General features: G+C 41.2%; 1 protein-coding gene across 3 annotated transcripts in view; it reads right to left on the reverse strand.

Annotated features, from left to right (window-relative positions):
* tspan7b (tetraspanin 7b) overlaps positions 1 to 13,496 on the reverse strand; it is a 30,702-nt gene that overhangs the window by 9,106 nt on the left and 8,100 nt on the right. For all 3 annotated transcript variants that reach the window (XM_062061741.1, XM_062061742.1, XM_062061740.1), the window contains exons 2-6: positions 8,462 to 8,650; positions 829 to 903; positions 635 to 730; positions 350 to 505; positions 199 to 282 (exon numbers count right to left, since the gene is read on the reverse strand). In XM_062061741.1, coding sequence (XP_061917725.1) covers positions 199 to 282; positions 350 to 505; positions 635 to 730; positions 829 to 903; positions 8,462 to 8,650 — 600 coding nt within the window. The remainder of the gene's footprint in view (positions 1 to 198; positions 283 to 349; positions 506 to 634; positions 731 to 828; positions 904 to 8,461; positions 8,651 to 13,496) is intronic.

The following is a 13,496-nucleotide window of genomic DNA, read 5'->3' on the forward strand; positions in this document are numbered from 1 at the left end:
GCCCCTTTTATTATGTAGTTGATGGCATAGGGAAACTAAATCTAATTAAAAGAATAGAAAATGTGTATTTAAACATATAAATGAGAAAAAATGTAGTTCAGAAAAAAACCCGCACGAAAATAAACTTTTGGGGTTTACTGAAAAGATGTATAAATATGTTTGAATAAGTCATTTAATAAAGAAGAGAGAGATTGTTACCTGAGAGAAGGCGATGCCAAACGTCACACCTGCAATGATGGCCATGTTGGTCTCCATAAAGGAAGTGACCAGCTCGTAACATCCCTGCAGACGAGCGCCATAGCCGTCATACAACGTACTCTTCATGCAACACTTTGTTCAACAACAACACCTTGTGGTAGACTTTGTTGGGGGCCACGGTCGCGTTACGGAGGTCCACGGGGTTGCAGTCGGAGGTGTTCATGCAGCAGCTGGCGGGCATACCGTTGGGCGGGTAGTAGACGCTGGCAAACCAACTGGTGTAGTTGTACACGCCGCAGCAGCGCAGCTAGCGGAGGAAGAAACATGTCTAGTCTTCTTTGCAAGTTCTTCTCATTTTGAAATCCTTGATTTAACACAAAACTTTGAGAATATAGCTGAAGTTTGTGCATCACAGACGACGCTCGTGTGGACTCACCCGGCGCTGCAGGTTGTCAACAGCACGGCTGGCCTCGTCCTCAGCGTTGTAGTTGAGCACGGCGTCAGTGTACGTCCTGTGGAATGTTCCTTTAATCTGGGACAGCCAAGGATGCATCATCATCATCATCATCACTTTAGATTGACAGCTTCTTTTTTTTCTTTCCTACTTTTGGCAGCGAAATGCGCACTGACCTCGTGGCGGAAGACAAATCCGCTAATCCCGGCCACCAATTCAGCGAGGAAGACCAGCGACAGAAACATGGCGTACTGAACAGAGAGGAAGACAAGTCAGTATGACGGAGTACCAGCATAATAACAAACATCTTTTCAAGGTAGAAGTGCGCGGTGTAGACGACCATAATGGACCCCAGTCCACATTTCAAGGATTTTGTTGCGCATTAGTGCAGTGTTTCTTAACCAATGTAAAAAAAAGGGCAGCCATAAAAAGGTCAGATGAGTTGTAGTACACTTTTCCACCACTTGTGGCAGCAATGACAATATCAAACCAACAGAAGAAGTCTGGAGCTAAAGTCATAGAGAAGTTGTAAGCGCAAAAATGATGACTAAAGAGGTGAAGCTGTACTTTTCATATGTACATTAGTTGTATTGACAGTTTATTTAGGAAACATATTATTATCATTTGTTATTACTCTTGATAACATTTATTTTAGCACTGCATAAATCTGGGGTGTCAAACTCACTTTAGATCGGAGGCCACATGGAGAAAAATCTACTCCCAAGTGGGCCGGACTAGTAAAATCACGGCACGATAACTCCAAAATAAAGACAACTTCAGATTGTTTTCTTTGTTTAATAACAGAACAAGCACATTCTGAAATTGTACAAATCATAATGTTGTTGGGTTATTTTTACACTTACATGTTGCGGTTAATAGTATATATACTTTATTTGTCCTTATTTAAATGTTCTGAATGTGATAATGTTCATCAGTCAACTCATTGGTGTTCATTTTTAATCTATCAAGATAAAAACAATCATATCAAAATAAAATGACAGGATGTTATTTATGTAAATTGATCATTTTCCTGGACTGATGCACTAACATCATGTGGTTTATTTTGTACATATGTAGCATCATCTACAAAGATACAAATAATTGCTATTGCGACATCCAGTGGACACATTTAGAACAGCAGTTTCTTTCATTAGAAAATGTCAGGTTAATTTTTATACTTAGCGGGCTGGATAAAACCTGTTTGCGGGCCTGATGCGGCTCTCAGGCCGTACGTTTGACACCACTAGCATAAATTGTATGTACATTTATTTGTCATCACTTTTTAGGAGTCCCTTCTTTTGATTAGTATTTATTTTTGTCCTAAGTCTCACCTAAGGCTTGATCATAATCTTTGTGATGATCATGCTTTCATATCATTTGACAAGGTTTTATCCTGTTAAACCGTAAATAGATTAGATATAATTATTGAACAGGATTCAAATCACGAGTAAGATTACAGATTCAGTGTAAATATTTGAGTGGGCCCTGAGCCCCTCTGTAGTGCAAAAGGTTAAGAAGCCCTGCATTCACTTTAGTGTATGATTTGTAAAGTACCCAACTGGAAAAGTGGGCGGCACCTTTTACTAACAAGGACGCCATTTTGTTCCGTCTTCAACAAAAAATAGTCTGGAGCCCCAAAACATAACACAGCTTATAATCTTTTTGAAATTATTACGTGCAAAAGAATGTGTCAATGCATAATGACATTTTCTTCTGGAGATACATTCATGGTTAGTGGAAGGTCAAAGTCATCATTATTTAATAGCATTCTCAACCCAGTGAAAATGTTGAAGAGTCTACTTGAGCATGTATACGTCAGCAGCCGTGAGGAGCTTTTAAAACCTGCTTGGAAAAGATTTGATCATCATTTATTTACCAAATAAAAGCTCACAACTCAAAACAATTGCATCTCAAATCAATGTTGCCCGTTTCAAAAAAATGTATTTGTTTTTAACCTCCGAAAAAGGCTCAGTTTTAACATGCAACATGTCCTTTGACAAAGAAAAACAGACTTGTGAATAACAAACAAACAACTACAGTAGTTTTTTAAGAAGAAATGTAATAATGTACACTATTTACTTCCAGCCGCTTCCTTGTAAAACACACCATTAGTAGCTTCTCCATATTTTTATGGATAAATGTCCGCCATTTAGATATTACTTGAATGACCTTGACTGGCGTTATGGACTCATTCTGCTTCAGTATGGTGCAGATAGCAGTGATACGCTCAAACTCTGCGATGCGCTCGGCCATCTTTTTGATGATTTCTTTCGTTAATTCAATGCATGTCATCTGCCTCTTCTCAGCACTGTCCTTAACACTCACTCTCTTCGTTCCAGTGGTTGGAAAACAAAGTGATGTCATCCCTAGTTATAAGCTAATGCCAACTAACGAGTCAGACCAGATGTTTTGGATTGGATCTTAGAGGTTTTATTCATGAAAATGGCTACACCAACTAATAGTGGTGAGGCTTGTAACTCAAAGATATGTTTGCAAATTATAGCATAGCAATAAGCCGAGTGATCGCTCTTTTCTAAAGTTGGGATAGTCGTAGGTGGAGGTACCACTGTAACGTTTGTGAGAATCGGGTTGAATTGATACTGAATCGATAATCACCCCAAAAACAGGAATCAAATTCAATCATGGGTTGTAAGATTCCCATCCTTGGTTCTCGTGCTCATCCAATCAAGGCACATTTATGGCCTCACAGACCGTGGTAAATGATAGAACCCTTCTTGTACAAGATTGTGAGGGAGACCTGGATCATTTTTTTAAATCCTTTCATTTTCTCAAAAATCGACAGCGCCCTCTTTAAGCCGGTGAGTCTAATGTACCTCTGACCCTATTTTCCAGACCATAGGGCGCACCAGATTATGAGGCGCACTGTCGATGAGCGGGTCTATTCAGGTCTATTTTCATACAAAAGGCGCACCGGATCATAAGGCGCATTTATGGGGTCATATTATGATTTTTTTCTACATTTAAAAGACTTGCTTGTGGTCGACATAACATGGAATGCTGGTTCTGTTGCATAGATGATGTTGCATAGATGATGTTGCATAGATGATGTTGCATAGATGATGTTGCATAGATGATGTTGCATAGATGATGTTGCATAGATGATGTTGCATAGATGATGTTGCATAGATGATGTTGCATAGATGATGTTGCATAGATGATGTTGCATCAGACTGTATAATGCATAGATGATGTTGCATAGATGATGTTGCATAGATGATGTTGCATAGATGATGTTGCATAGATGATGTTGCATAGATGATGTTGCATAGATGATGTTGCATAGATGATGTTGCATAGATGATATTGCATAGATGATGTTGCATCAGACTGTATAATGCATAGATGATGTTGCATAGATGATGTTGCATAGATGATATTGCATAGATGATATTGCATAGATGATGTTGCATAGATGATGTTGCATAGATGATGTTGCATAGATGATATTGCATAGATGATATTGCATAGATGATGTTGCATAGATGATGTTGCATAGATGATGTTGCATAGATGATGTTGCATAGATGATGTTGCATAGATGATGTTGCATAGATGATGTTGCATAGATGATGTTGCATAGATGATGTTGCATCAGACTGTATAATGCATATGTTCCTTGACTGCACTTACATGTAGACTATATGTAGAATATATTTATATATTATATATATAATATGTTATATCAATTATATTATTTATTATTATTCTTGTCTATTGTGAGAAAACTGTGGTGCTGAATTTCCCCCAGGGATCAATAAAGTACTTTCTATTCTAATCTAATCTATTCTATCTTCAAGTCACTTTCTGACAGTCGCTTCAGGATGCGCCGTTTTGGGGGCGCTCTTATTTACGTGCCTCCACTTGGACAGCGTCTTCTCCCCGCCATCTTTGTTGTAGCGGTGTAGCGTGCAAGGACGGGAGTGGAAGAAGTGTCAAAAGATGGCGCTAACTGTTTTAATGACATTCACACTTTACTTCAATCAATAACGGAGCAGCATCTCCTCATCCGGAAACAACAACACAGGAAATGTGTCCCGTGAAAAACTGTCCGACCGGAACTCTCTAATAACTAAAGTTCCTTGGGTGAATAACGTAAACTCACTATACCGGTAGTTTTTAACGCTTCCATAGCGAGATATAAGTAAGAACTTTACACTACTTTATATTAGAAATGGCAACATGAATGTCACATAACAAGAAGATAGAGAAAAAGAAGAAGCTTATCGACTACGTCGTCGACACGTACTACAATGGCAGAGGCGCGTAAATTTTCAGGTCTTATGCAGATCCCAAATACACATCAGCAGGTACCAGAAGGTAAAACGTTGGTTTTGTATAATATTGCTAAACAAAACACCAGATAACATATCTGCTAATAGGTGCTAATTTGGGGTCCCTATACACACACACCATAATTATAGCCGTATGTTGAAGCAGAGTACGTCTGACTACTGTGGCCTTAATGCGCCAACAATCCACGAAGCTGAGCGGCTTCAAAGCTTACCAAAGTCCTACTAAAACATTTTGACAGATTTTTGAGCGCTGTGTGTAATGTTCTATATTTTCAATGGGACATTTAAAATGTTGATGTTTACTGGCATCATCTTGCAGTCTACACGTACAGTATCTCTTATGTGTGACCGCCATCTACTGGTCACACTTGGCATTACACCATGTACCAAATAAAATAGCTTTGAGGTCGGCAAGCACAACCACAATTATTCCGTACATTAGGCGCACTGGGTTATAAGGCGCAGTGTCGATTTTTGAGAAAATGAACGAATTTTGAGTGTTTCTTATAGTCCGAAAAATAGGGTAATCCAAGTTGTGCTTACCAACCTCAAAGCAATTTTATTTGGTACATGGTGTAATGATAAGTGTGACCAGTAGATGGCAGTCACACATAAGAGATACATGTGTACTACAGGCTGACGCCTGTTCAATAAATGACACTAGCAAGAACAGGTAAGCAAGCCAGCCCAAAACGTTGATGTTTTATTGAGAATATAGAACATTCCACACAGCACTCAAAAATCTGTCAAAATGTTTTAGTATGACTTTGGTAAGCTACAAAGCCGCACCACTTAGTGGATTGTCAGCGCATTACGGCTACCAAAGTCAGACGTACTGTGCTTCAACATACAGTATTATTATGGCGTGTGTGTAAGGACCCAAAAATGGCATCTATTAGGAGACATTATCTGGCGTTCTGTTTCGACATATTATACAAAACCAACTTTTCTTACCTATTGGTACCTGCTGATGTGTATTTGGGATCTGTATAAGTGCTGAAAATGAGCGCGCGTCCGCCATTGTAGTCATACTTGCCAACCCTCCTGTTTTAGGCGGGAGAATCCCGGTATTCAGCGCCTCTCCCGACAACCTCCCGGCAGGGATTTTCCCCCGACAAACTCCCGGTATTCAGCCGGAGCTGGAGGCCACGCCCCCTTCAGCTCAATGCGGACCTGAGACTGAGTGGGGACAGCCTGTTCTCACATCCGCTTTCCCACAATATAAACAGCTTGCCTGCCCAATGAACGGAGAAGTTAAACAGGACAATACTGCCATCTAATGGATAGCCACCGGAACACTGAAATTCAAGTATTTTTTTTTTTTTTCTATGTAAATAAAATAAAAAAAATATATATATATATAGCTAGAATTCACTGAAAGTCAAGTATTTCATACATATATATATATATACATATATATATGAAATATATATGAAATACTCAAGTTGGTGAATTCTAGCTGTAAATAACCACGCTCCCAACCACACACACACCCCCCCCACCACCACCACCACCCCCGACCAAGTCCCCCCACCCCCCACCCCACCCCCCGATATTGGAGGTCTCAAGGTTGGCAAGTATGATTGTAGTCGTAGTCAATAAGCTCCTTCTTCTTCTCGATCCTCTTGTTGTGGTGCATTCATCCTCCACTGTTGCCATTTCTAATTTAAAGTAGCGTACACTTCTATATCTGCCAGTAGACTCGCTATGGAAGCACTAAAAACTGGCGCTACAACAAAGATGACGGGGAGAAGACGCTGTCGAAGTGGAGGCACGTAAATAAGAGCGCCCACAAAACGGCGCATCCTGAAGCGACTGTCAGAAAGCGACAAGAAGATGATCTGTAAAATATAATCTATGCAACATTTGGAGCAAAGAACCACCATGTTGGCCACCATATGTAGACCACAAGGAAGTCTTTTACATGTAGAAAAAAATCATAATATGACCCCTTTAATGCGCCTTATAATCCGCTGCGCCTTTTGTATGAAAATACACCTGGATAAAAATCAGCAGCAATTTATTCATTTTTGTTTTGTCGTTTAAAATGTTTTGTATATTGTGCTACCGAGATAATATTGCTGATCAATTTTAATTATTATTTATTGAGTTAATTTGATTAAATTCTTTTAGTATTAAAATGTTCAAGTTGATCAAAAACTATATGTATTTTTATCATTTCAAGCAAATTGATGCACTTTAAATCTTACCTGTTACAGACTAAAAAACAATAGTAATAAAGTTATTATTTTGTGTAAGTTGATCCAACTATATCATTTTCTTTAATGTTAAGGATACAATGTCATGCAGAGGTGTACTTACAACAATTTTATAGACAAATGATAGTCGCGGCAGAGGGAGGGTACACAAAAATAATGGAGAAGCCCTGCCTTCTGTTTACGGTAGGAGCCACAACTTCTGTGTGTATGCAGGCTCACGTCCCCGCCTCCACCCACAGAGACAAAGAGAGTGGTGGACAATGGATGACTATTTCCTTCAGAAAAGTCAATGATTCTCAAACTGTGGTACGTGTACCACTAGTGGTACGTGGGACAGCAAAGAACGTGCAATTTATTTTATTTGGTTCATTATTCAAGTACAGTGTTTTATTTTCCTATACAAAAACACAGTGTTACTGTTCAAACTGTGTGTCATGTTACAGTGGCCAAACATATTAAATAGGGATGTCCGATAATATCGGCCTGTCGATATTATCGGCCTATAAATGCGTTAAAATGTAATATCGGAAATTATCGGTATCGGTTTTTTTTATTATCTGTATCAGTGTTTTTTTTATTTTATTTTTTATTTTTTATTAAATCAACATAAAAAACACAAGATACACTTACAATTAGTGCACCAACCCAAAAAACCTCCCTCCCCCCATTTCTTTCTGTTATTAATATTCTGCTTCCTACATTATATATCAATATATATCAATACAGTCTGCAAGGGATACAGTCCGTAAGCACACATGATTGTGCGTGCTGCTGCTCCACTAATAGTACTAACCTTTAACACTTCATTTTACTCATTTTCATTCATTACTAGTTTCTATGCAACTGTTTTTATATTGTTTTACTTTCTTTTTTATTCAAGAAAATGTTTTTAATTTAGTTATCTTATCTTTTTTTTTTTTAAAGTACCTTATCTTCACCATACCTGGTTGTCCAAATTAGGCATAATAATGTGTTAATTCCACGACTGCATATATCGGTATCGGTTGATATCGGTATCGGTAATTAAAGAGTTGGACAATATCGGAATATCGGATATCGGCAAAAAGCCATTATCGGACATCCCTAATATTAAATATACTTATTAAACAAAACCCCTGCTTTGCTTTTAATGAATACTTAGGCCTACTATGCTACTGTATTTTAATGTTGGTCATAATGTTGATACTTGGATAGTTCTGAAGTGATTTGGAGCTGATCTGGATTACAGTTGGGATTCAGGACTAGTTTTTAAAAGCACCGTATTGCGCTTCACTCACCAGCTTCAGCATCCATGGGCTTCCTCTGCACGTGGCGAAGCATCCAAAGAGGCCAAAAACGACAATGACGGTCCCGGTGCCGATGAGGACGTAGGGGGCGTTGGTGGAGTTGTCGGCGATGAGCGAGATGTACGGGCCCAGCATCAACTTCCCCCATACTCCCACCGCCAGCAGGATGGCCCCCGTTATCTGGGGAAGGAGGGACAAGACGCCTGTTAGACAACAGGAAGTGAGGGGAATGTGGCTTTTTATTCCTGCAAACGTCGTCCTCGGAGGAGGATCAAGGTGGAACAAAAAAAGGGAGCAATTAGGGATAGAAGACGCATTTTCATGGAGTAGAGGATAGCGATCACCTGCTTTATTATGAATATGCCTGGCACAAAGACAGAAACGGGGGGGCGGGTAAATCAAAGACGCTCTCCTTTGATCCGCCACGAGGCGCTTCCTCCTGTTGCGCCGCTCTTAGCATTTCAAATGAAGGCAGGCGGATAAAAGAGCGCCCTTGTACGAGGCGGCGGCGGTGGCGTCTCGGCTGGGAACGTCTTTCCTGTCATGCCAAGAAGAGCCGGGCGCCGAGCCGCCTGCTGATGATGATCGGCCTCCGAGCGACGGCGGGCCGACATCGTCTAACCCCTCATCGCTTCCAAGAGGAGGCAGCTTGCCTTCTGCGCTGTCAACTTGACGTCTGCACAAAATGTCTCCCTCAGACAGCAGAGGGGGAGCGCTGGGTTCTGACAAGGAACAAATGTATTCTACTGTGTCTTTAAAACTTGATGTTATGTACTTGTGCATTATCCACATCCACGCTGGCTGGCTCACTGCTTGCTGGCACCATTTGCACTTCTGCTGTGTTGGCAAACAAGGTTGTTTGGAACGCCGGCCTCCTAAAAAGGGATCATCGCACTTCGGCCTCAGCAGTGTTTGCACAGCTGTAAACGCATGCGTGGCTTTTCTTATCGCCACACGCGCGCAGACAAGGACAATGAGTTCCAGATGAGGCGTGAGACCATCAAGCGATGAAGGCGACAAGCCAGATGTAACAAAGTGCAATCACGCTCTCGCAATTGAGCAAATATTTACGGGAGGGCACAGCATTTTCCAAATTGCCGACCTAAGAAGGTGCATGCAGGGACGTAATGTGGCGGACAGCCGGGGAAATGTCCCCTGCACTTTTTCAAAAGGCAGTGTTGGTGCCTTGCACTTTGTAATGTCACACTATTGAATGGAGGCGAGTCAAACACTTGTGCCAGGCGGAAAGCAGCCGCTCAGACCTGACTCTTCAGACCTGACTCTTCAGACCTGACTCTTCAGACCTGACTCTTCAGACCTGACTCTTCAGACCTGACTCTTCAGACCTGACTCTTCAAACCTGACTCTTCAGACCTGACTCTTCAGACCTGACTCTTCAAACCTGACTCTTCAGACCTGACTCTTCAGACCTGACTCTTCAGACCTGACTCTTCAGACCTGACTCTTCAGACCTGACTCTTCAGACCGCCCACAGGCTCACTGATTAGCTCTCTGGCGCTGATGTTTTCTTGCTAACGTGACGCTGATCAACAGCAGACATTGGCAAATTACACCCGTTAAGCTTTTCAGCCCCGCCCACCGGACATCTCCAAATTATTTTTTTTAAACCTTTGCCATCCGAACTAGAGCTGCCAATACGATGTGCAGTGCATGTTTCAAATGACCAGGACCTGGACGGATTGCTTTCATCGATGGAAAAAATGAATTCCCAAGTTCAAGAGATTTTGCAGGAAAACTTCAGAACATGTGTCCGCCAACTAAAGCTCAACAGAGGATGGGTAATGCAACAGAGGATGGGTAATGCAACAGAGGATGGGTAATGCAACAGAGGATGGGTAATGCACCAGGACAACGCCCCCAAGCATAGAAGTCAATCAGCAACAGAATGGCTTCAACAGAAGAAACCCCAATTGAGATGTTGCGACATGACCTCCAGAGAGAGACTCACACTACACATCCCAGCAATATTGCTGCACTGACACACTTTTGTGAAGAGGAATGGTCCAAAATTGCTCCTGACCGTTGTGCAGGTCTCATCTGCAACTACAGGAAACATTTTGTTGGGGTTATTGCTGCCAAAGGAGGGTCAACCACTTTTTAAATCCAAGTGTTCAAATACTTTTTCCACCCTGCACTGAGAATGTGTTCAATAAAAAGAAGAAAACCTGTATTTTTTGTGCGGTATTAGTTTAAGCAAACTGTGTTTATCTATTGTTGTGACTTTGATGAAGAGCACAAAACATTTTATCACCAATTTATGCAGAAATCCAAGTAATCCCAAAGGGCTCACATACTTTTTCTTGCAACTGTAGAAGTGTACCTATGATGAAAATTACAGGCTTCTCTTTTTTTTTTAACTGGGAGAACTTGCACAATTGGTAGCTGACTAAATACTTTTTTGCCCCATTGTGTTTGTGTGTGTTATATATATATATATATATATATATATATATATATATATATATATATATATATATATATATATATATATATATATATATATATATATACGTTAGGTCAGGAAAAAACACAAGAGGCTATATCACCAAAATAAGCCTGTTTCGCAGGTTTCCCTGCTCATCAGGGGATTTTATAAAATGTTCCTGACTTAACGTATATTCCGCTCTACCCCGGTATTGAGCACTGTATAACAGATAAACCGTATATATGTGTATATATACACATATATACTTATGTATATATGTTTATATATACACATATAAACTTATGTATATATATATATATATATATATATATATATATATATATATATATATATATATATATATATATATATATATATATATATATATATATATATACGTTTATAAATGTGTATATAAATCCATCCATCCATCCATTTTCTACCGCTTATTCCCTTCGGGGTCGCTGGAGCCTATCTCAGCTACAATCGGGCGGCAGGCGGGGTACACCCTGGACATGTCGCCACCTCATCGCAAATACATATATACTATATTGCCAAAAGTATTTGGCCACCTGCCTTGACTCACAGATGAACTTGAAGTGTCATCCCATTCCTAACCCATAGGGTTCAATATGACCTTTTGCAGCTATTACAGCTTCAACTCTTCTGGGAAGGCTGTCCACAAGGTTGCAGAGTGTGTTTATGGGCATCTTCGCCCATTTTTCCAAAAGTGCATTGATGAGGTCACACACTGATGTTGGTGGAGAAGGCCTGGCTCTCAGTCTCCTTTCTAATTCATCCCAAAGGTGTTCTATCGGGTTCAGGTCAGGACTCTGTGCAGGCCAGTCAAGTTCATCCACAGCAGACTCTGTCATCCATGTCTTTATGGACCTTGCTTTGTGCACTGGTGCACAGTCATGTTGGAAGAGGAAGGGGCCCGCTCCAAACTGTTCCCACAAGGTTGGGAGCATGGAATTGTCCAAAATGTTTTGGTATCCTGGAGCATTCAAAGTTCCTTTCACTGGAACTAAGAGGCCAAGCCCAACTCCTGAAAAACAACTCCACACCATAATTCCTCCTCTACCAAATTTCACACTCGGCACAATGCAGTCTGAAATGTAGCGTTCTCCTGGCAACCTCCAAACCCAGACTGCTCCATCAGATGTAAAAGTGTGATTCATCAGTCCAGAGAAGGCGTGTCCACTGCTCTAGAGTCCAGTGGTGATGTCCTTTACACCACTGCATCCCACACTTTGCATTGGACTTGGTGATGTATGGCTTAGATGCAGCTGCTCAGCCATGGAAACCCATTCCATGAAGCTCTCTGCGTACTGTACGTGGGCTAATTGGAAGGTGACATGAAGTTTGGAGCTGTGTAGCAAGTGACTGTGCAGAAAGTCTTTGCACTATGCTGACCTCTCTGGCACTTTACCTGGCCTACCACTTTGCACTATGCTGACCTCTCTGGCAGTTTACCTGGCCTACCACTTTGCACTATGCTGACCTCTCTGGCAGTTTACCTGGCCTACCACTTTGCACTATGCTGACCTCTCTGTCACTTTACCTGGCCTACCACTTTGCACTATGCTGACCTCTCTGGCAGTTTACCTGGCCTACCACTTTGCACTATGCTGACCTCTCTGTCACTTTACCTGGCCTACCACTTTGCACTATGCTGACCTCTCTGGCAGTTTACCTGGCCTACCACTTTGCACTATGCTGACCTCTCTGGCAGTTTACCTGGCCTACCACTTTGCACTATGCTGACCTCTCTGGCAGTTTACCTGGCCTACCACTTGGTGGCTGAGTTGTTGTTGTTCCCAAACTCTTCACTTTTATTATAATAAAGCCAACTTTGGAATATTTAGGAGCGAGGAAATTTCACGACTAGATTTCTTGCACAGGTGGCATCCTGTGACAGTTCCATGCTGGAAATCACTGAGAGCGGCCCATTCTTTCACACGTTAGTAGAAACAGTCTCCATGCCTAAGTGCTGGATTGTATACACCTGTGATTAGTGATTAGGACACCTGGTTCTCATCATTTGGATGGCTGGCCAAATACTTTTGGCAACATAGTGTATATATGTGCACATACTAACACACATTTATATGTACACACACTTATATAGCACGGAAAAGAAGATAAAGAAAAACAAAGAGGAGGAGCCGTGTGCTCCACTCAAGGTAGTTATGGTGACATAAAACTGGGTGGCATAAACACACCGCCTGTCTGAGAGAATAAGAACATAGATTACAACTCCTTTCCTGTTGATCCCTGTTAGCATGACGGCTAAAGCTTGAGGCTGATGCTCCAGAGGACATAGTTGTCCCCTGACAGGACATACAACACAAACAAACTAAATCATGAATTTTTGCTTCAATCTGTTAATTTTGTAGATAAAAATGAAATACTTCTCAACACCCGCGCCCCTACAGCCTAGCCAGTTGTGTCTCTCCCACATGATATCTCAGATGGTGTGTGAGATGCAGGAAGTGCAAGAGTCCGCATGAACAATGTGATTATGACGGGCTGTCAGGTGTAATTGCAGAGCAGCTGATAACAGAGGAGGACGCGTCT

The sequence above is a fragment of the Entelurus aequoreus genome, linkage group LG10 (assembly GCF_033978785.1).
Source record: "Entelurus aequoreus isolate RoL-2023_Sb linkage group LG10, RoL_Eaeq_v1.1, whole genome shotgun sequence".
NCBI classification, from domain to species: domain Eukaryota; kingdom Metazoa; phylum Chordata; class Actinopteri; order Syngnathiformes; family Syngnathidae; genus Entelurus; species Entelurus aequoreus.